This window comes from Cyanistes caeruleus, chromosome 2, assembly GCF_971803275.1.
Source record: "Cyanistes caeruleus chromosome 2, bCyaCae1.hap1.1, whole genome shotgun sequence".
Classification (NCBI taxonomy): Eukaryota; Metazoa; Chordata; class Aves; order Passeriformes; family Paridae; genus Cyanistes; species Cyanistes caeruleus.
Genome location: NC_141702.1, coordinates 97,837,950 through 97,861,350, shown reverse-complemented (window position 1 = coordinate 97,861,350; position 23,401 = coordinate 97,837,950). Strand labels below are relative to the sequence as shown.

The 23,401-nt window shown below is 44.7% G+C and overlaps 1 protein-coding gene across 50 annotated transcripts; it reads right to left on the bottom strand.

Annotated features, from left to right (window-relative positions):
• Positions 1–99: 99 nt before the first annotated feature.
• Positions 100–22,641, bottom strand: TRAF5 (TNF receptor associated factor 5). Of its 50 annotated transcripts, none has more exons than XM_086878561.1 (13): positions 22,558–22,638; positions 19,608–19,731; positions 10,870–11,002; positions 10,094–10,425; positions 8,903–8,960; positions 7,586–7,687; positions 7,086–7,250; positions 6,709–6,786; positions 6,260–6,334; positions 5,898–5,990; positions 4,809–4,949; positions 4,144–4,312; positions 100–3,612 (listed from the first exon to the last, which is right to left on the bottom strand). In XM_086878561.1, exons 4-13 carry the CDS (start codon positions 10,306–10,308, stop codon positions 3,035–3,037), a joined length of 1,674 nt encoding a protein of 557 aa, XP_086734687.1. In that variant the 5' UTR covers positions 10,309–10,425; positions 10,870–11,002; positions 19,608–19,731; positions 22,558–22,638; the 3' UTR covers positions 100–3,034. The 50 variants fall into 50 exon arrangements, with proteins under 50 accessions (XP_086734687.1, XP_086734696.1, XP_086734684.1 ...); XM_086878570.1 differs by having other exon boundaries at positions 10,094–10,318; XM_086878558.1 differs by lacking the exon at positions 19,608–19,731 and adding an exon at positions 13,248–13,315.
• Positions 22,642–23,401: the final 760 nt, after the last annotated feature.

Here is a 23,401-nt window from a genome sequence, read left to right as displayed (position 1 = left end):
TTTTTTTGTGTTGTGTTGTTTAAAATTAGTGTAAATAAATACCCAGTACTCAAGTCTGCTTCAATCCAGCCAAAAGGAATATAGGCCAGAGTCCCTCCAGAAGGATGATAAAATTATTTATTCTTACATTAGTTTATGTACACAGTAAAGACATTTGGCTAGAAAAATGCCTCTATTGTAGTAGGAGCTATTCAAACAACTACAAACTATCAATAAATACATTAGAAACATATGGTATGCTGATGTAGAAATACCCTACGCTCTTTTGGTTACTTACTCAGTACAGTATTATTGAAAAGTTTTTTGGTATTCTTCATGCAACATCAAAAGTCTTCCTAACAATTCATGCTATACAACATGTTTTTCTCTATTAGAAATGGGATGAAATTTAAGACCCTGTTTACAAGTAGTAAAAAAATCACTGAAAATTTTAACATAAATCTCTTAATTTCTGTACTAAAAAGAACCAATTTAAAGAGGGTTGTCTTTAAAAAAATTAATTTTCTCAACTAATTCTATATAAAACAGGCAGTATTTCAAAAGGGATGTTTCCATCACCCAGGATGAATTTGTGCTTCAGAATTTTAAAAGGAATATTTATGGCAAAAACCTAAACCCAACCAGTAGGTAGAGATTGCAGTATGAACTGCCTAAAACCAAACATGCTTCCAAAATCTGTCTAGGAAAACATTAAACACTTACCCACATCACAATGCCATCTATTCTAACAATTAGAAATGGAGTTTTAATAATACTTAGCTCTTTTCATGCTCAAACTTCTTCACAAACATTTAAATAGCCCTAATGCTTCTCCAAGTATTATTATCCCCATTTTACATTTGGGGTGGTGGAGGTGGAGAGGGCTGGGAATTTGCCAGGATACAGACCACACATATCCGTTTCATCTTGCCTCCTTTGCTTGTCTGAGCTCTTTATCACTTTCTGTATTTAACACTCAATGTACTGGAGAGCTCCAGGACACACGGATGGTACATTCCCATCAGTTATTAGTGGTTATTATGCAAGTTGTGTCACTTTGAAAGTTACATGACAAATATTAGAGTAGAAATCAACATGAAATCCAGGCTCATGGTTGATGTCACAGAATGGCACGCCCCTGTCAAAACAAGCCTGCTCTTTCTGTAACCAAGTGTTACATCTAGTTTGTTCTGTTTTACAGCTGAAATGACCCTGGAGGTTAATGGTTGTGGTACACAAGAATAAAATTTGTTCCTCACAATCTGTCCCTGGGAACACGGAAAGCAGCTCTGATGGTGGCTCTGTAAATCTTGACATTGTGAACCAAAAAGGACTTCTAGATGAAAACAAAGATTTTACATGTGCTAACCCACCATGAGGTACAGATTACTAAAGTCTCTTCCCCTCCACCTGAGTTAGAAAATACATGTGTCTGAATTATGTCCTGAAAACCATGTGGAAAAGTAAATGTCTAGCCATAAGATTGCAGATACAAAATGAAGTATTTTGCCTTCATTTTGGTATCAGTCCTTGAATTATTTAGATTGTTATCAACATCCTGCACAGGAAGGGCATCTTCCAATTTGACACATTTGCCCTCCAGAATTTTCTATCTATGCCTTTCAGTCTGTGCCCTGTTTTGATTTTTATCCTGCCTAGTTTACTCTTACTCTAAAACCAGCTTAGTTTCTTGCTGTCTCTTGATAAGCTTTGGTGCAATGGATAATGCCATGGTGTTTCCCTACCTGACCTGTGAGAGATGAGAGACGTAAAACTCTTCCACTTGTAATAACAAAATGAGTATGCAAAACTACATCCCTCTTACAGGCACCCAAAGGGCTTTAAAAAGGCACCTGTGTTCTGTGTCACTTGTTCCTCAGTGCCTGATCTTGGTGGTTTTAGCATGTCCCAGATAAGCCCTGCACAATGCACACATTCCCTTGCAGTATGGAAGAAACTTGGAATAAAAATTAAGATCTTCAGACATCACAGTCAGCAGCTGTGTCATCCTTTAACAAACACTAAAGCTGCATTGATTGTAAAAACTGGGTTCTTACAGCAACCTCACTCCCTAATCCATTTTCCTCCTTCTTCGCCAAGCTTCTAGGAGAGAGGAAAAGTGCATGTTACGTGAGCTATTCCCCAAGCTCTTCCTGCCTTTTTTAGAGCTGGTAAGGCCAGAAAACATCTCTTTTTCACAGATGTGGCAGCAAAAGAACAGGAGTTTTGCTGCTCTTCCAGCAGCACAGCCAGGAGCTGGCAGGCTGGCCGAGTGCCCTGCCTCTGGCCACGTCCTGAGAGGTGAGAAGCACCTGCAGCTTTTGGCTTCAGATGGGGACTGTGGATGTTTACCACCAATGGAAACCAGTCCCAAGGCACTAGGCAGGAATGGAAAGGACACAAGAAAGCTGTTGTGACCTGGGAGTACTCTGTACAGCTGAAAAAACAGGCTAAAAAAGTAAGAGGCATTGGCTCCTTCCTCTGGGCTTTCTGGAAGAACACAATTCAAACAAATAAAAAAGATGCAAGATACTTGGCAAATGTTTTCTCTGCCTAACTGAAGCCTTTATCCCTGCTTCAAAAATCCAAGAGATGGAGGGATCAAGACACATTGACTCAAATTTGCTAATGTCAAAATGTTTCCATTGCAGACAGATGAAATGCACTTGCATGTTTGGGCATGGCTTCACTTCTGTGTGAGGGAGAGGAGCCCACAGGCCTGCCTGGGCTCCAGGGAGTTTACTGAAGGAGGTTCATTTCCAAACACCAGTCTGGTGATGGGAGCCAAGCATTCTCCCCAGCCTGGACTGAACCAATCTGGATAGAATGCATGCTTGCACCAGCCTGGACTTCTAACTGTCTTAAAAATGCAGTCTTGAAAAAAAATGGGTAGAAAAGGAGAGGCTGATTGGCAATTCATTATCTGTCCTGTAGTCCAAAGCCATGAAATGTTCTCAAGTAGCTTGACTGGTGGCAGTTTGCTATTGCATGGCTGGTGTTCACCACAAAAGCAGTTCCTCATGCTTACAGCAGTCACACCGATTGGGCACGCTTTTCACAGTTCCTCCAGATCAGTTAGATCCACGACCACTTTCAAAAAGAGGGTGTCATCTCTGATGTAGGTGTTCTTTGTGTTCTCCAGGACGGTGTGTGGCACGAAGCGCGGACAGCCGGAAGCAATATTCATTTCTCCATCTGGCCTTTTGAAACTGCTGCTGTTGGGGTCAGCTCTAAAGACTTCCACAATGTGATTTTTTTTCCCACTTTGGTCCAAAAGCATAAGTGTAACCTTCTGCTTGAAAGGCCACAGCAGCAGTGAGTCAAACTCGCCCCTCATGACCACGAAGTAGAGGGAGATGTGCGTTCCCTTTCCCGAGCCGTCCCCGTTCAGGTAGGCTCTCGCACACAACCTGTACCCACAGCGGCTGGTGTAGAAGGGCTGGCTGGCTATGGACAGCACACGGCCCTCCACTGCCTCTTTCTTCTTCATCTTGTAGTCTGTGATTTTCCAGATTAACTTCCCATTGTAGCACGTGCCTTCCAAAAGCTTAAATCGTTCTTCATTTTTATTGAGCTGTGCTTTGTGAATATTGATCTGGAGATCATGTTTGCTGGACTGATCTTCCAAAACAACTGAGAGAGAAGGCAAAGAAAAGAAATTGAATAAAAAAAAAAAAGAGAGAGACATTTGTTAAAATAAAAAGTAAAATAAAAATAAAATAAAATGAAAATAAAAAGCTATCAGAGCCCTGGATAAAGCAAGCACCCAGACTCAAGCTGTCAAAACTGATCTACCCAAGCCTGAGTACAGGTTATGAACTGTTAACTTTTAAAAACTGTAACTGCAGCTAGTGGTTCAATAAGAAAAACTGGCAACTATAAATCATGAATGCCTGAACAGTGCCACGGCCTCTATCACAGTGCAGGAGCCAAACCAAGGGCCAGCTCTCTGGCCCTGCAGTGCCACTGGAGTTCAGGAGACATTGTGCAGTAGGGAAAGGCGGGAGAACACCGCACACACCATCACAGTTTGTTCTCAGAATGCAAGAAGAAAGCCCTTTCTAGTGAAGAGCTCCCAATGATTGGGTGTAGCACCACAGCCTCCACTTAGCCACCAGAAAATCAGCAAACCTCCCGTACCTGTGCAGGAAAGTGCCAACATACCCATACGCTGGTCATACGTCTCCATCAGGGCAATCTTCTGTTTCATGTTTTCAATCGTGTCAAACAGGGGCCGCAGGTCTAATTTACTTTGCTGCTGGTTTGCCATCTGTATTAGCTGTTTCACTTGTGATTCCAGGCGTGCAGACTTATCCAGGTGACTAGCCAGAGCCTTCCCAGTTCATGCCATTGGAAGAGGGTGGGAAGTAGACACAAAAGATATCCATAAAACCGGTTATTTGCTTTGAATTAAGATAGTGAAGTCTTTAGCATGTCAGCACTATCAATGATATGATGCATTCAAAGTGCTGTGCTGGCTTAGGAACTTATCCCAGTGCTCTTTCATGATTAACTCAGCTCATTTACAGACTGAGAAGTCATCCCTCATTCAGAACCCATTCTCACTGCACCACTTCATTCAACTCATTATTCAAATTTACACCTGCACATCTGCCCTGGGCATCTGACCGTAAGGATTTGTACAGTGCTTTTTGCTCAGATCACATATCCAAACTTCTGTATCAAATAAAATGAAAAGATAATAACATATAGTAAAAAAATGAGAAGGTCTTTGAGAAGGCTGTGCTATTAATGACAACTGTTACTGGAGAAACATATTTCAGGATGCAAGAAAGCAATTGGTAAAAAAGGTAAAATCAATGTCTCACCTGAGTGCTTACCATCAAGTTGCTATTGTTACCAAACAATTGTGTATACTGTCTGAATTCTTTCTCACACTTCTTAATGGCATCTGCTAGCTGCTGGATTTTAATCTCTTTACATTCCAGGCTCTTATACAGGTCAGATATCTACAGATGGAAAAATCAGAGTATAAATGCTAAGGAACAACAAAACATGCAATGAAGAAACGATAACATATCTGACTATGTAAGAGAGTGGAAAAGTTTACAATGCAAATCCTCTAAGTGGGCTAGATAGAGCATTCCTTAATTCACTGTTTGTGAATAAGCACTGGCAAGAACTGCACATAAGGTAATCAGAGTTTTGAGCAGATCCATGTGGCTCCAGGTGCAAAGAGGCTCCTATCTCTCATTCCCATCCATGATGGTCCATTTGGCTCTACAGTGGGACAATATATACTTACATGCACACGTGCATGTGTGTTTCTCTGTGTATGTATATGCATTTTTTTCCTTTACTGAGGTCTAACCAGCAGAAGAGATGATTCAGTGAAGGATACACACTTCAAAACCAAGTTTTAGCAGTTTGGGGCTCTTACTTCTTGCATAAACAAGCGAAAAGTAAGTCCCCCATCAGTTTGGATCCATTCAGTTAACAGCACTGGGTGTACACCCAGTGTCTCCTGCTGGGAGCCAAAGAAGTGATCTTGAGCAGAGAGCTGCTGTCCTCCGTGCTGCTTCCACACAGAGCAGTAACCGGGGCAGCTAAAGGCTGCTTTTTGCAGCAACCTGGCCAGCCAGTGAAACTTTAAAATGCTTTATCTCTAAACTCCATATCCACTGTAAAACAGAGACTGAAAGCAAATGAGGTGAGCAATAGCAATAGGAGCCTCCCACTGTGCCTGGTGTAGAATATATATGCCTGAGCACAGAGAGGTTTCCCTGTAATTCACTGACTTCACTAGAAGAGCATATTCTGTCTTCTGAGGTGTGGAAAGACTATAAAAAGAGTCATTTAAAATGTAGCTGAGCTAAACCAGGCAACAAATGTAGAATCTCATATCATCCTCTAACCAGTCAAGAACTGCTGAAGAGTTCTCATTAAATATGACTTACCTGTTCTTCCAGTCGGGAGTTCTTGTCTAAAATCTGCAGCATGTGTTCCCTCAGGGCACTGTTTTCATGTTCAGCAAGTTTCCCTCTTTTAACCTTAGTGAGACAGAGGGGGGAAGTGAAAGAATAAAATACTAAGATAAGCAGATTTTTGAAGCTCTTGGTAAAAAATTTAATGATGCAAACATTCAAAATGTCTCCTTTATGCCCTGAAAGTGAGGGAGGGGCAGTCCTGATTCTCTAGTGTTTCAGCTTAGCCAGCAGAAATGGTTATGAAAGAACATAAAGTGGTTATTTTAATTATTCTGATTGGTTTGGGAGACAAAGTCCAGTCCTGGTATAGACAAAGATCTGTAAAACAGTACCTTTACATGACAGCCGTACTGCTTATATGGACAGTCCACTTCTGCCTCGGGACACACAGCATGGTGCTTTTCAATCTGCATGTATTAAGCAGTTTGTGATTAAATAAATACTTAGTAATTTGAAGCACTAATAAAATCTAAATGCCTGCAAAAAGGGTGAATAAAGGCCACTGTCATGACACCTCCAATGACTTTACCAGGAAAATGAGTACTCAGAATCAATAAGCAAGCCAGGTGTTTTTCCATGCTGCAAAACACCAATGGCTTGCAGCGACAGAATAATCCACTTAGAAGATGGGAGATGTATCCCTTTTAGGATCGAACAAAGGAAACACTTAGAGCAATGAAATTTTATTGGCACGGGCCAGTGTGGTCTGCAGCATAGCTTTCAGTTTTCATAAATGTATGTGGCCTGCTGAATTGCAGTATCTGAAAAAATATAATAGTACCTCTTTTTTCAGAATTATTTGTGAACAGTTTTGGAGACAAGGCACAGGATAATCAGGACAGTCATTTTGCTCATGGTTCTGAAGAAAAAGAAACAGAAAAAGGCAATGGCTTTCATTTTTGTAAAGCAGTATATACAGAGGAAGCTATGCAAAAAGTAATCCCAAACATACAAATGCATGACACATATCATCTTGTTCATAAGAGAGCATCAATAATTGGTATGATTTCAAGCACAATTATTATATTTTCTCCTTCAGCTACTCAGCCAACTTTTGTTTCAGGAGTTAAGTGCCATTGCAATGCTGGAAACTTCTCATTCAGCAAAATCAAGGGGAAACAGGTGCTATGAATTCTTGGGAATGCTTCATAATCTTACCTTTATGTTAATTAACACCACATATGTGTTACAGTACTGGCACCTCTCTTCCCGGAATTTACAGTGCTGGCTCAAGTGCTCTTTCAAGTCTTTGCGAAGAATTTGATCCCGACACCCATCATTAGTGCATTGCATGCTTTCAAACAAACACTGCTGCAGATGCTCCTGCAACACACACCAGCAGATTAAATGCCAAATGGCCAGTGTGACCAGTTTCCTCAAATCAATAATCACCTAAGCATTCAGAATGTGAATGGACACTGATTTACAAAGGCAACATAAAGAAAATGGTTCTTATTAAAAAAAAAACCCTAAGGCAAAGCTGGAACAAGCTAAAAGCTATAATATATGCTACTTACAGTGTATAGCTGTCATAATCTTTGTACTTAAACCACATTGCTACAATAACTCTGAAGACAATCACAGGAATTCAGCTGATCATAAATACACAGAGCTGTCATCAAAATCAAAAGCTGCAAAATTTGATCAAGCAAACCAACCTGATACCGTCCCAGAATTATTTTTGAATTGCAGTCAGGGAAGTTTTTGCAGAACACATGCAAGTTGAGAACTTCTCTTTTACAGCAGTTGTCTTTGAATACCTTCAAAGGAAGCAAACCAGCCTTAATATGCAGTCACACAGGATGCTATAAATAATATAAAAGAACAAAACATCACTACAGATCTTCTAGGTGTTCAAGTGTAAATGACAATTGTGAGTATGGCTCTTGATAATTCATATTGAAAATCTGTATTAAAACTATAAATGAAACCATTTATGACATTTCTAGTAAGCATAGGGTTTTTTTCCCCCAACATAGTTGTTCCACAGATGCTGATCCATCCCACAGCCAGCAGGACTAATAGCACAGGAGCTGTATAACCACTGCCAGAGCCTGCTGTAACTAAAAGAAAGCAGATGGAGCTAACGGGCCCTGAAGGCCAAACCAGCCCTGTGCATGCTCCACTATGCTCAAGCAGTGCCTTTGGGATGGAGGCGATGCTGAGATATCCTTTCTGTCACATCTGAGACGCAGCACCGTTCTCAGCTGTGTATGCAGAAGCAAATGGAGCCCCCAGAGCAAACTCTCAGTCTTATTTAGAGATCTTCCTGCATTGTTGTCATCAAAATTTGCAAGTGGAAGATGGCAAATAAAAAATGAAAATCATGTGGACAGTCTGATTATAATTTCCTATCAGGAGTAGGAGAGAGAAGAAAGAGATATTTGATTTCCCTGGTATATGGTATCCTTCCAAGCCTTGTAATATAAATAAGGACAAATGAATCCATTATAAAACAAAATAACCAAAACCAACAATAGCTTCCAAAATAAAAAGGATGAACTTTTCTTTTCCTCTAGAAGTTACCCAAAAGTAAATGAGGTCTTCAGGGTTAATGTGATCTAATGGAGATAGTCAAGAAAGCAAATTATAGCCAAGTTAAAATGAAGACAATCAGATAAACAAGATATCCCAGCAAGATAGGGCATTTAAAAAGCAAGTCAATAAAATCTCCATAAAAAACCAGACATCTGCTGATTTGGGAGGATTCAAAGCTTTGTGAAATTCTTCAACACTTTACTGGAAATACAGAAGACTAAAATGAAATAACTTCAGAACATGAGGTATAAAATGAAGCTTTATCTAGACAGTCATAATTCTTTCCTGAGAGAGCATCACTGAGTACACTGCTCCTTCTGCATTATTTCAGAGACAAAAAACTGCTCTGCCCTGAGGACTAAAAGCCACCTTGTTCTCAGTTGTCTTGCCTTTCCCATGTAAATGCTGACTGCTGAAATAAAACTACAGCCACTTACCTCATGCATTTTTATTGTTTCTTTGTCGACAGGACAGGTGGGTACTGCATTTAACTCTCTAGATCAAAAGAAGAGTCGTGTTAACCCACAGGAAATTCAATTTATTTTATTAAATTGGGCTGTGCTATAATCTGACTCTGACAGAAGTCAGCAGTAGATAGCATAAAAACAACAAAAAAAAAATCCTTTAAAAACACTTTCATCTGGCAACTACACAGCCAAATTCTGCCCACAGCTCAAAGAGGGCATAAAGCAGCAACCATGAACACGTAACAGAAAGCAGAGTTTGCCCTAAGAGTGTTCAATGGTAAAAACCACAAGATGTTTTTTAATTAAGAGGACTTTGTCACTCTCTGACCATCTGCAGCTCACAAATGTCGTATCTCAAAAAATCTCACAGTGTGCTTTAAACCCAGCCTTTGTCTACTAGAAGCAGTGCCCTCCTTGCTACACCAGTAAAAGAAGATCTAATGGCTTCTTTCTTAAAAGGCTTCCAGAAATCCTGTAATAGGTAGCAGGAAAACAGTCACAGAGGCAGTGTAAAAGGAGTCAACCCAGAGACAAAGCAGCAAACATGAAGCATACACAAAAGGTAATTAGTGACATCCATCCACATGAAGAGGCTCCTCTGCAATCTTTCCAGGTGAAATGCTGCCCTCAGGTACACCAAAGAGTCCATAATGTATTCCCAGACAGTCTGGGGGGCAAACTCATTTGTACCAAGCAGAAGGGATGCCAGCAGCCTTGTGATCTGACTGCAGCATCAGGTAACATTAACGTCAGTCTTATAATGCTGCTAAATTCACAGGAATTATACTGAAGCAGATGAACACAGCCTAATCTAACCACCAGCACCAAAACCGAGAGACATCAACGCAGCAAATTCCTCTGAGGAGCACAATGGCAGAGAGACCACAGCAGCATCTCACACAGCACTATCAGCTTACATCAACAGTTTCTTTATGCTGACTCCCCTGTGGTTCACCAGCACCAGGTAAGGTCTTTAGAGACGCCTTTAAAACACTGAGCATGCAGTCACCGGGTTCAACAGAGCCCTTCCATTGACTCCTGCAGCCTCTTACTGGGTCGGTAATATTACTACGGCACTATGCTGATTTATAGAAGATGTGGGGTTTTTTTTAGGAAGGGGAACAAGGGGAGCTTGCAGACACAGGAGGAGTCTGCTCTCACCTCAGAGCAAGAATGCACTGCTGGCAGAAGCGGTGCCCGCATCCCGTCTGGTGGGGATTGCGCAGGACCAGGTGGCAGTAGGCGCACTTGTACCGCTCCTCCAGGCTTTCCACAAACTTGTAGTCGGCGTCGGGCTCAAAGTCCAAAGAGCTGGTGCTGGAGGAGTTCTGGCGCGTGAAGATGCCCAAGAGAGCAGCGGGTTCGTCACAGGCCATGGGAGCTGCACTGGGAAGCGAAGCAGACACAAGGAGAAGCTCTTCAAATATTCCCTGGCAGCGACTCTGCCTCAGCTACTGCGTGCAGCAGGCTGCTGCTGGCAGGAGGGCTCTCATCTGCAGGGGGGAGACAGGTTTCAGAGGGAAACGTGGTGCCAGCTGTGGAAGAACAATGAAACACTCAGAGAACCACAAAGCAAAGTTTACGCTACAAGCATCAAAGCACACTTCTTTGGAAAAGAGCTTCCCAATCTGAAAATTATTACACAGAATTGAGATTTTTATGGTTTGGCTGGTTTTTGATTTTTTTGTTTTGTTTTCTTTTCTTGCAGCAGTTCTTAGTCTTAAAAAACTTAAGAGCCTCAAAAGAGTCTCAGACACAGCTGGGGAGAGCAGAGGCCAAGTTTTGGCCTTAATGTTCACCAGGAAAATCTCCACTTAAAGTAGAGCCCACCCACATGAATTATAAATTCACTGCACTGGTTCAAGCAGGAGATGGCTTTGTGGTTCACTGCAAGGAGCATACAAAAAAAAAAAAAAAAGGCTGCAGGGAGATTTTACCTTCAGTTTAGGTGCTACAGGAGTTGAAGCCTCTTCATTTGACACCTTTCTTTTTCTTGTTGATCATTCATTTCTAGCAGTAAACTCTTATTTTACTTAATTATGTGCAAGTTTTTGGCTGTATTAATTCTGTCTGAAAGAAGTGGTGGGAAAAGAAGAAAAGCAGGGTTGCAATCAGAAATGTGACATAAGGTTTTCTTTCAACCTACCATAACATACACAGCACAGGAATGCAACGTTAATTTTCCAATAGGAAAAAGCATCAACATTTGTTCCAAGCCTTAAGTCACAAACCTTGAGATTTGCCACCAGTCCCTCAACCTTGCAGCTATTTTTTTTTTTTATTTTATTTTATTTTTTTTTGCAAGGAGCTCAAGCCCTGGAGCCGCTCTGGTTGGCATTTCTTGCAGCTTTGCACTCAGAGGACTTTTTCCTTACAGGACTGAATGAAAGCACAACACACCTGAGCTCCCAGACCATTTCATAAGCTCAGTTTTACAGCTGTGCTATGGGGATGCTATTTTCCTTCTGTGTGCACCACCTGCCCTGTCAGTCACTGGAGTCACTCTTACTGGCATCAGCATCTCTCTGAGAGCTCTCACTCATCTCCTATAAAGTCACTGAGGGCAGTTGCTGCTTTTGGAGGGAAGCAGGGCAAGCACATCACCATTAACAACCTTGTGCCTGGCATGAAACAGTGTGCCAAGTGCTGACACTGCCCACCCTCCCACCCTCCCTCCCTGCTGCAGCCCCTCCTGGCCCAGGAAAGCAGCAATTAGTGAGCTGCCACACAGCACCTCGGGCTTCAGAGAACAACATCCATTTTCCTTTCTACTTTAACAATCCATACTGGCTGAGGAAATCCTGCAGACAGATAATGTGCCCGATTCAAAAACACACCAAAGCACTTAACCAATTAAAATGTATTCCACAGCCAACATTTAAGTGCTCCTGTAACTCAGCACCCTCGTTAGTGGTTACACACAGTATTCACCCCCCCAGCTTGTGAGAGTCTCCCTGCCTTTCACCAGGCTGAATGTCTGACATACTCCAGCACAATTGATCATCTAACACCGGTAGCCCTCAGGAATAGGAGCCGTAATCATATTCCAGCCATTAAAGACTTATTACTCCTACAGGAGTTTGCAAATTACCCTGTTTGGTCCCTCCAAATGAACAGCCTTCTGCTTCAAACCAGACGTGGTTGTCCGTTTGCTTCTTTCATTTTTAAACATCTTTCCTCCTCTGAAAATGGGGTTCCTGTTTCCCTGGCACCTAATAAGAAGCAATTCTATTTTCCTCCCATCAACCAGAGATGACAAAATGCAGCCTGAGGGATTACCAGTTTCATGCCTCGGTAGCAGATGCCAGCAGCAGAGTGTGCCTGCTGCTTCTAAGGCAGATGGAGAGCCATCACCATTAATTTCCAGAGCATGGACCATCCACGGGATGAACTGCCTAAGAACTCTGCCATCAGTCGGTGACAACTCTGAAACAAGTTTCTTTCTTCTCTTTTTTTACTGCTCTCTCTCCCGTTTACTTGGCATCCAATTTCCCCAGTCCTATCATGCTCCAGCACTTAAATCATCTAATGGTATGGTTTAGCAAGCTAATGCCACACTGTGTAAAAACACACTAAAAATAAAACCACCTACAAAAAAAACCATAGAAATGTTTTACCCATTTTGCCTTCAGGGATCTCCCTTAACTCCAGCAACTCCAGCTGGAGTGACACGTTTTAGGCAAAAAACTTATGGGACACATTAAAAAGAAACAGTCAGCAGCCCAAAATCCCATCCAGAAACTCCTCCAGAGCTCTCACTGCTCATTAAATCAACCAAAATCACTCCCATTTCTTTCTCCAAGGAGCACTCTGCTGTGGTACACCACCTTCCAGCTCTCTTGCTGAAATGAGAGCCTGTATCGCTTTAAACACCATCATAATGCACCCAACCCAGATCCCACTCCTAAAAATGGAGACTCTTGGCATCTCCATGAAAGCGCCTCCTCCACCTCAGCCTCGCCCAGGATAGCATTGCAGGGCACAGGAAAGAGCATCCCAGGGGAAAGGAGAGGCTGCCTGCTCAGAGGGCAGAGCGGAAACCTCTGGGTGCCCAGAGGATGAGGGAGCTCACTGCTGCTGCCAGCCTTGCAGGAGCTTTGCTGCGGGGCTTGCAGCTGTTCTGCTGGAAGAAATGGGCTGCCCCAGGAGGCGGCCTGGGGATGGCAGTGCTTTGCTCAAGCTGGAGAGGCGCCCGTGTCAGTCAGCTGGGGAGACTCAGAGGAGCTGAGAAACAGCAGCCCTGTGCCAGCCAGCACTCGGTGGGATGTGATCCAAACCAGCCCAGGCAGCGTGTAATTCCCATCCCAGCACTCACCAGTGACTCAGGGTGGCTTGCAGCAGCTTTGCTCCCGCTTCTGGCTTCCAGCACACGGGCTCTCTGAACTGAAGCCAAAGGGAAACCGTCAGGGGAAAAAGTGCTGTTTGATGACAGTGAGAGCACCCAAAGGGTTATCTGAATCAATTTCCTGCCTACGCTGATGCCTGGCCAGCGTAGGCAGGGCCTGAGGTAGCTTTCACTTCTGTCTGCTCACAGCTTCCAGCAAGGGGAAGGTGTCCTCCTGCCTTTGTGTACGCTGCAATTTTTCAGCACACGTGTGAATTGTAATGCTGGTTTAAAATAGCAGAGAGCGGCAGGCTCGTGCTGCATAATGACGCTCTTGTGTCAGACACAGTGCACACTGTAAAGGGATTCTCACTGCAACTCCACTGCAACAGCACACACACAAAAGCCCCCAGTCTATGGAGACTGAAAATCTACACATTAAAAAAAAATAAAAGGATTTCCCTGTACTGAAATAAATAGAATTAATTCTGCCCACACATAAAAAAGTAGTGTGAATCACTAGAAGCTAAGTCCAAGTCCTATTAACAGCTATCAGTGAGTGGGAGCTCAAAGGCAGTGCAGTACAAAGAGCTCCCAGCTGCATCTTCCCACTACTTCAGCCCTGCCTGCACCACAAGCTGCACAAGCAAAATGCTTCTGGAACAACTCTTTCTATGCAGATGCCTTAACCTCACTGGAAATAATCCAAGTGGGAGAATTTTCTTAACAAAAATAAACTTTATAAATTGTGAGCTATCCTGTTTTAACTACCACCACACCAAACTGAGCCAAAACATTTTCCAGTAAAATATTCCACACTGAGAACTGCTTCTTCATCAGAAACTGAGCAGAATGTAATAATAAGGAGAAAAATCAGCATGGGCATGACTTACTAGAATATAAAATTGCATCAACATTTTAAAGCCATGTTCAAACAGCTCCCCTCCAGCATTGCTGCTCTCTATCTACAGCACCAGCAGTCGGAATGACAAGAGGCTGTGTGGAAACTTCATATCACATTGAACTACTGTGGACAGATTAACTTCTTCCAGCCATAAAAACATACTTTCTGCACATAGGAAAAACTATTCCTTATGATGTGGTTGCTTTTTTTAAAGAGACCCTATTTTTCCTGTTTTCTCTCATATGAAGCCAAGCCCTCCTGAAAGGTTAGCACATTATCCCATGAGCTGTGAATGCACCATTACAGCCAAAACTTCCAGGACAGCAGAGCCAGGCACAGGCACTGGGTGCCACCATGTCTCAGACTGAGAAGAGAAAATATCCAGGATGTTATCACAGATCTGATCATCACACATGGACAAGACAGGATCCAGCCAGCAAATGGGGCTGAGAGCCCAGCTTCTGCCAGGTTTCACTGCATGAGGGGAGGGTGATGCTCAGCCACTCTCCAGGACTGGGGTATTCCCAGTAAAAAGCACCTTCCTCACTTACCAGCTTCCATGTCACACATACAACAGGGCACAAAAAAAAAGTTATGCACCTACCTTTCTGTAGCTCTAGTTCAGCTCTGTTGCTTTGCCCTAAGACATTGGTTGGGACAAGACTTAGAAGATGCCCTGTCCCTCCCTCTAAAATTATCAACCTTTTATGGTAGATCAGAACTGTCTTAGTCACAGTGAGAAACATTTTGTCAAATTTGGAGGTCTAAGTCACTTCACTGGGAGGTAACAGGCAGAAATGGGATGGAGGCGAACACATCTTGCATTAAAACAACCCTCTCCAAGCTGCTGTATAAACTATTCAGTTTATAAACAGATTAGCTGCCTCCAGTACTTTTGAATGAAAATAACAAAGCTGTATGATTTACTACTCCAAGGCCCTCCAAAACCCCACTATTGTGGGGACAAGAAATATATGCCCCAACTCAACACACAGAGTGGAAGAGATAACAGTTTGCTAAAGAATCACTGAAAGTATCTATATAGTCTGAGATACATATTTAAGATACAGCAAGTTACATGGAATAATGTGAAAACAGGAGATGATGACATCTGACATCATTGGGGGATCATCCCTGTCCCTTCCAGCCCAAAGAGAGTTAAAACATTTTGGCTGCTGACAACAGAACACATTCCCCATGTGGGAGAAGGACCCTGGCTGCATCATGTGTGTCCCTCCAGCACAGAGGCTGAGGAGGGAAAGGATCCCTTGTTGCACCAACACAGACCCACTGCTAACACTCAGGGTCACCTCAGGAACTGCTCTGATGATGTCCTAATCACTTAAAAGCTGCAGGGCAGTGACCTGCTGGTACCCAGGAGAGAGTGCTCCTAACAGCAACAATTTCTTATTGGATATGTGCCTGAGCCCCCCTGCACCCCAGGGGATGTTGCTGCAGAGGACAGCCAAATAAATACTTCCTTTTGTATATAGACACCACTATACTATCGAAGTTTCAACTGTAATATTACCTCATCCTCAAGGCACAGTAAAACCTTACTAAGCAAGCATCAGTTTGCTCATCTCCATAGGCAAATTTTCACTAAGCAGAGTACGACAGTGGGGTTTCCTTTGCATAGAGGTACAGTCAAGCATTACAGTTAATTCCCATAAGACTAGGTTTCAGTGGGTTTTAAGATTCAGGTTACAACACAGCATTTTAAAAAAAGTGAATTAAAACTACACTCTTACAACTAATAAAGTGTGTCTGGTGCTAAAGCAGCTTTGATTTTACAGTCAGTTTACTTATTTGCTACAGCTACTGTTTTCCCTGGAAGTTCTAAAAATAATTAATTAATTAATTTTGCAATATCAAGAAATCTATTTCTAATCAACACGATGTTGTGATGTTTTAAAATAACCTCATTCACAGCTGGAAAACAACCTTGTTGCCATCACTTCTGTGGCAGTCCCTGAATGTTTTATCACCTTCCCAAGAACCAACAGAAATCTCAGTAGGAAGGTTCTGCCCCTCACCCCTTACAACATCACGGCACCGCTTTGCTGGTTCAGGGGGTGAACTTGTTTCCTGAGATGTTTTTGGGTCTGCAGCTTTCCCCAACCCCTGTGTGCCAAGCCCTTGAATAGCCCTTCAGAAATGAGAAATAATTCTGGCAAAGTTAAGCTCCTGCCAGTGTTAACAAGACACGTTTTGGTAAAGCCATACCTGGAAATTGTAGCTGGTCCTCGATGGGGAGAAAAGGAGAGAGAGACAGAGACAGAGTGTACCAGCGTGAGCTTTGTGGTTAACACAGAAGTACGAGCATTTTAAAACAGCAAGGGAGTGGAAATCCCCCAAAGTAGCTTTGAAAAGATCACGTATAAAAATGTTTTAGAAGTGTTAGGATAAAAGGCAAGCCACTGAAATGTATTTCATCTTACTGCAATGATGTAGGACTGCAGATTTTACCATCTGGAGCAACCCAGGATTACCAAGGACGTTTCTCACAGCTGGAATCCAAGATACAGAGTAGATTTCACCTTCCACAAAACTGGTGAGTGATGTGATCAAAGAAAGAGTACAAGGACAGCAGGAAACACACAAGGACATAAGCAACACCCAGGTCCAATCCTGTGAAGCCCTCCGCAGTGGCCTCGGCAAACCCAGGTGAACCCACGCATTGCAGGAAGTGAAGTGGCAACTCACAGAGGAAGCAGCACTGGCTCGGTCACATCAGCTCATGTCACAGGCTGCACAGGCATGTCACATTCAAACAGAGCTCTCACATGGAAATAAAATCCACTTTAAGAAAATAAACATTTCGTATGGTTTTGCAATAACTTAAGTGGCCATAAACCCTTATGGTTTTCTAGTCTGAACTTGTGCACACAGGATTCTTGGCAGCCTCCCTCCCCAGTCCAAAATGTGCTGCCCTTATGGCAGTGCCTTAGGCTCCATCTCTACCCCCACTCTTTCTTTATCCTCCTCTGCCCTCTTCCTTTGCTTTCTGGTCTCTTGTTTTCATTTTTTTTCCTTCCTTTCCTAAAGTAAGCTATTGTATTTTCTCAGAAAGCAATAATTTTTAAGTCTCCTGTTATTTAAAATACTAATTTTCCAAAGAAAGTTTCTATTCTCTTTTGTACTTAATGCAACACACACCCTCTTTTGCCTTTTCCCTTTAACTGAACTTTCTCCCAAAGCATTTCTAACACATTTCAATCTCCATCCCCCATCCCAGGAGGTATCTCAACCTACAGCATCTTTTCCTAGACCTTCCATGAAGCTCTGGAACACACAAATCATTGCATCATGAAGTCAGTGGCAAAGAGAAAGGCACCAATTTGCAGGCATGCTACTTCTTTTTGGGATCAATTAAATTAATTTGAGTTGCATTTCTCACACGTTTCATTTCAGCACAGCCCAAGCTCCCTTCTACGGTCAAGCTTTTGAACACAGAAGGTGCCCTTTTGTCCCTGCCATCAGCACCTGTCCTCAGGTTGCTTCCTGGTCAAGCTGTAGACCACACACCACCTCCGAGCAGGCTGACACCAGAACAGCACAACAGCTTGTACACAGGCTTTCCCTGAGCCTGGCAGCTCTGAGGCAAGGACACATCCAGCTGGATTTGTCAGGAGGAGACAGCGCTGCAGAGAGGGTAGTGCTTAACAAGCTTGGCTCCAGGAAGCGCCATCTGCTTCTGGGAAGCTTTGGGGGAAACCCCAAATGGAGAAGTTGAGTGGGAGCAGGATCTTAATTTTAAACTGTTTGACTCTGCAGATGAGTAGAGAGCAGTGGGCCAGTGTTACTGTTCATGGGCAGCCCTTGACCTCCTCCAGCACCAAGAGTGCTGAAACCCTGACCGAGTTTCAAGCAAACTCAAGGGTATGAACTTGAGTGAAAAGACAGACAGCAACAGCATTTAGGAAACAGAATGAAGGAGGAGACAGAAAAATAAAATAAAGAAACAAAAGTTACTGGAAAACCCCCCAAAACCAGTAAGGGACAGAGCAGGATAACTAATAAACTTTATTTTTTTATTTTTTAGTGTTCTGAAGCCAAAGTAAGTCCTCGCTTTTCCTAACAAATAATTGGCCATTACAAATATTGCAGAACTAGGTCTTTGGGGCTTTCAAATTCACATCTCTTTCTCTGCCCTATAGGGGACACACTATTCAGGACTTCAGGTGATTTGACCATTCAGTTGGTTTGACCATGAATATCTGTTTAAGGCACAAGAGATTCTTGGTTTTAATTTTCCATGCCCAGACCCTTTGACTCAGCCTTAATAAAGAACTTTATCAGCAATTATACAGAAATCTGTGAATCAACTCAACGGTTATTCATCTGAATTACTAGGATGAGCTCATTTTTTTTTAACACATACATGTGTCTGATGACATGCAGACACATATTTTTGTAGCCACAGCTGTCACTGAAAATGTAACCTCTAATGTAAAAACCCAGATGCTATCGGGGACCCCATAAACTTTCTGTTGGGAAAGTGGTGACAGCAAAGATTCTCACCATTTTCTTTTCTTAAAAAGAAAAAAAAAATCAACAAGAGAAAGGATGTGTTCTTAAAAAGTCCCTCCCATGAGGACAGGCTGGAGATTTACAGAGGTAAGAACCAGGAGTGGTGCCTTCCCATGGTCCCTTCTCCAAAGGCAGCAGGCAGTGGAAAGTTGTGCTGCTCTGCCTAAGCATGCTGCCACAGCCAGGCAGCCACAGCATTTTTTGGTTTCTTTCAAAGGGCCACATTCCGGGTTTCAAGCACAAGAATATAGCAGCCAAGACTGTGAACCAAGACTTAGCACAAGTCTGATCACCTCACCACTTCATGTCTCACAGCACCTACTTTGGGAAAAACTGCTTTGCGGATGGTTCCCAACCTTGAGGCTTGGTTACTTATTAGGTGGCTTTGTATAATAATAGTAAGTAACTTCTATATTTTGATATAGTCTTCTGCAAAGTAAGTTCACAGCAACTTACTTACCCATACAGAATCCTTGTCAGGATATTACACACAAAAACTTGCTTTATCTGTCCCACTCCCAGAGTGAGAGACAAACATGCTTAACTACAGAGAACTCTGGGCAATCCCATATCAAAACCACTGTGGTTTAGGTGCAGACAGTTTCTCACACACTTGTGTATTTGTTACAATATTGAGCAGGGGAAACTGGAAATTTTTGCAACATTTTTATTAACAATACATCATGACTCAAGTTTCCTCACTTTCCCGAGCCTAGCCACACACCAGGGTAAAGAGCTTAGCTTTTTTCCTGGGCTGAGGGAAGACAGTGGAACAACTGCACATTTGCAGCCCAAACTGGTACTGATAAGGGACTGATGACTAACAGTGTGATCATTGACCCTTCACAGTTATTGCTAAGAAATTTGGAGAGAAAAGCCCCAGAAAGCAAAGGAAGAGGTTCTGAAATCCTCACCTGAGGGCCCAGACCCAAGGGCACACTGGCTGTAAGGTGTCCCAGCCAGCTGGCTGGGTCCTGCAGCAGCACCCTCAGGCTGCCACGCTGCTCTGGGCAGGGAATGCTCCCAAGAATGGAATGTCTGCAAGACAACAGAAACTACCTGAATCCCTGCAGCCACCACCAACTGCCTCCACAGAATCAGGAGACCAAGAAAATTACAACTCACACAGACTCCCAGAGAAACCAGAGAAAGGAATATATCTCCCTAGCCAGAAGATTCCTGATGATGAATTATGTCCATTTATGCAAAATCAAAGGGTCAGACTTTTTTGTCACCTGAAGGAGACAGAGAGCTGTAGGATAACTTAAAAGTGGACACAAATAAAGTCTAGGACATGAAGCACCCTACAAGTCTGTACCTTCCCAATGAAGGGACTTTGCAAAGTGACCCAAGCAATACGCGGCACAGAATGAAGAGCTCCTAACCAGTCCCACAGCTTTGACAGCTGTGTAAGAGCTGCTCCTTAGGGAGCCAGTCTGGTGAAATAAAGAACTGTCTAGTTTCTGCCCTCTGCAGTCACCTGAATTCCTTTTGTCCAAGTCTACAAGAGCAGCTTTCTAGCTTTAAAATCTTGTCCCATCCTGGCTGTGATTCCTTACCCCATCAAACCTCCATAAATACCCTGTGAGCACCACAAGCTTTTCTTTCTCCCTTCATGATGTTACTCTGAATCTTATCTTTTAGTAGCTTACAACTTTTCTGTTTCTAACCCTAAAGCTTCCTGCCAGGTACCCAGAGATGTGCCCTATCATCACAGATCATCTTCCTGCACAGGCTGAACCCAGTCTCTCCTCTCATATCTGGGCTGGGGATGATGACCAGCCCAGGGGTAGTATGATGAGCCCAAGCTTCCCCCACAGCCCTTCTTCTGCACAGCCCATGTCCCAGCCTGACACAAACTGACCCTATTCCACTCAGCTCCATAACCTTCATAAAGCTCTCTCAGGCTTTAAGCGTTAGATCTTCACAATACCTCACCAACTTCTCCTGCTTCATGCCTCTGTATAATACAGTATTTCTTGTCTTCTAACACAAATAAAATTGTCATCTGTCAACATCATCCCCTGGTTTTCATTGAATCAAAGGTTTGGGTTGGAAGGGACCTTAAAGATCACCTCGTTCCAACCACCTGGCCATGGGCAGGGACACCTTCCACTAAACCAGGTTGTTCAAAGCCCCTTTGTTCAAGCCTGAACCTTGAACACTTCCAGAAATGAGGAAAACACTAATTTTCAAACACTTACTTATCTTGAAATATTTTACATTATTATTATTATATATATTAAAATAATATTTTACTCATTTATCCACCCTTTGTGCTGCCACAGGGATCATTTTTCTAAGCAACAGCTACAACCACATCACCTCTCACCATCCCTCCACTTTCCCACTACACCAAAACCTCTTCTCTTTCAAAGCCTGTTCTCGTGTCCCTCCACTTGCCCCCCAGCATCACCTCCAATGATATAAAGGTTTCCTCTCCATCCGAGGAATGAAAACAGGCTCCACTGCTTCCTTCTTATGTATTTGAGCAAGTGTGTGCTGGGAGGGCAGATTTTTATTTTTTTTTGACAAATATTAGCAGGCTGTTCTACTTCAAATCTCTTCTTCAAGATCTCCTTTGCCAAGCAGCTGGGAACAAATGGCTTCTGACTGTCACAGCGACCCAGAGGGTCCCACTGTCTCCTACTGCTCCTGCACACAGGCACGTCCCTCCCTCCTGAGCTGAAACTATAAACTCCCTTCAGCCGAGGGCTGCAGTTCTGCCTTCTGCTCGCACAGAGGGGTCCTCAGACACAGCAAACACTTCTCTGCACAACAGAAATAAAACAAGATAATCGTGGCTAACGGCAAAGGAGGTTGTCCTGGGTGGTGTTAGGCTGAGTGCAAGACATCACCACCACGCCTCAGTCCTCTGACAAAAGACCATGAAGCGAAAAACCAGCCAGGCCAAGGCCCATGCACAAGGGCATTCCAGAACACCCCAATTTTACCTTCATCACTAAACCCGCATGCTCTGTGTGCAATCAGCAGGGGAGTTTAAAAATACAACTGTTTCTGCTGCCAGCCTGGAGATGTGCCTGACCTGAATACACCCAGCTATATTTAGCGCATCACTGCACTCCTTTCAGCCATCCCGTATTTATAAAACGGAAGTTTATGAGGAAAGTTGTTCTTGGCTGGCACCGGGAAGGCGCAGCCAACCTAACAATAGGAAAAGCAATTCAAGAAGTGCCAACAATAGGCGCTCTTCATTTTTCCTTCTAAATATGAGGAGTGTTGAAAATGTTTGGTTAAAGCCTGCTGCCTCAAGATGTTCCCAGAGTGCCGTTAATCAAGGGAAATCAGAAGACTCCCTGCACAAGCACAGAGGGGAGATTCCCTCCCCCCAGCAGCATTCAGCTGACACCAGCGGGGATGCTTGTTACAGTTCTCTGCAGTCTGAGAAGACCAGAGCCGCAAAACCATTCATTCATCCGAGCAGTCCCGGCTTTGCCTCCTTTCCAGCCCCCAAAATTTCAGCCCCGCGTCAACATCTGGGGCGGGCACCGGGCCTACCTTTCCCTCCGGCATCCCTGGGGGGCGGCGGCCGTGGCGCATCCCGGGCAGGGCTGGGCTGAGCCCGGCTCCAGGCGGGAACCCCCGCGCCAGGGGCGAGGGCTCCGCCGCACCTCGCACAACTCCCGGGGAGCCAACTTCGGCTTCGCGACCCGGGCCTCCTCTCTAAGCGGAGAAGAACAGCCCCTCGGAGACCTCCCTCTGCTCCGCGGGGCTGGCAGAGGGGACTTCGGGGAGGTGTCTCCCCCGCCCGGCCGGCCGGCCAGCTCCCGCCCGCGGGCCCGGCCCCGCTCCCCGACGCGCCCCGGCCCCGGCGGGACCCGCGGCCCGCCCGCCCCGCCGCACCTGTGCCGGCGCTCGCCGCGCTCCGAGCCGGGCCCGGGCCCGGGGCCGCCGCTGCCGGCGGGGCGCGGGCGGTGCGGGGCCGGCCCGGCTGCGCGGGCGCGGCTCCGTGCGCGGCTCCGGCGGGCGGGGGCGCGGCGAGGACGCGCTGCTGCCGCCGCCCCCGGCTGCCGCCGCTGTCACCCCCGCGGGCGGGAGCCGCTTTCGGTTTCATGGCAACCCCCGGGCGGGCAGACCCCGGCGGCGGCACCGCCCCGGGCGGGGGAGGGAGCAGCGGCGTCCCCCCGCCTCCTTAGGGACGGCAGCGCCGGGACCCGCGGCGGGCGAAGGCTCCCGGCAGCCCATCCTCTCCGGGCTCAGCACACCGCCCTGCAGCCTCCCGAGCGGCCGGTGAGGTTCGGTGAGGTCGGCAGAGCCGTGTCCCGCAGGCCAGGGAGTTTTCCGGAGGGGGAAACGAGGAGCGGCGGCGGGGCTCGGACACGGCACCCGCCGCCCGCCCGCCTGCAGGGAGAGCAGGTAGCTGCTCCTTCTTTATTTACACCTGAGGGGCTGAAAGAGCGAAACGAAGCCCATGCTGAACAGGCAAAGGACACGGACGTGCCCCATGCCAGTTATTATTTGCTATTACTATGTTACTATTACATGCCCGGACTACTGGCTAATGACCCGAGACCTGCCGAAGGGTTCCTTACAAAGGCAGGCAACGCCGCCCTCCTCCAGCCAACAGTACTGATGCGAGGACTTTGCTGCCTGTCCCACATTTCCACATCACCTGCTGCTGCACTTTGTTCTGCCTTTCACATTAAACCACTTCTAGGAAAACCAGTCTCTAAGGAACATTCCGTCC

Bases quoted from the DNA above. Each gene is read 5' to 3' on its own strand.
- TRAF5 (XM_086878541.1), bottom strand. From the start codon at position 10,308: ATGGCCTGTGACGAACCCGCTGCTCTCTTGGGCATCTTCACGCGCCAG. The intron at 7,688-8,902 runs GTAAGTGGCTGT...CTTCCTTTGAAG, and splicing joins AAACAATAAAAATGCATGAG to GTATTCAAAGACAACTGCTG. The intron at 6,335-6,708 runs GTACTATTATAT...TAATACATGCAG, and splicing joins AAATAATTCTGAAAAAAGAG to ATTGAAAAGCACCATGCTGT.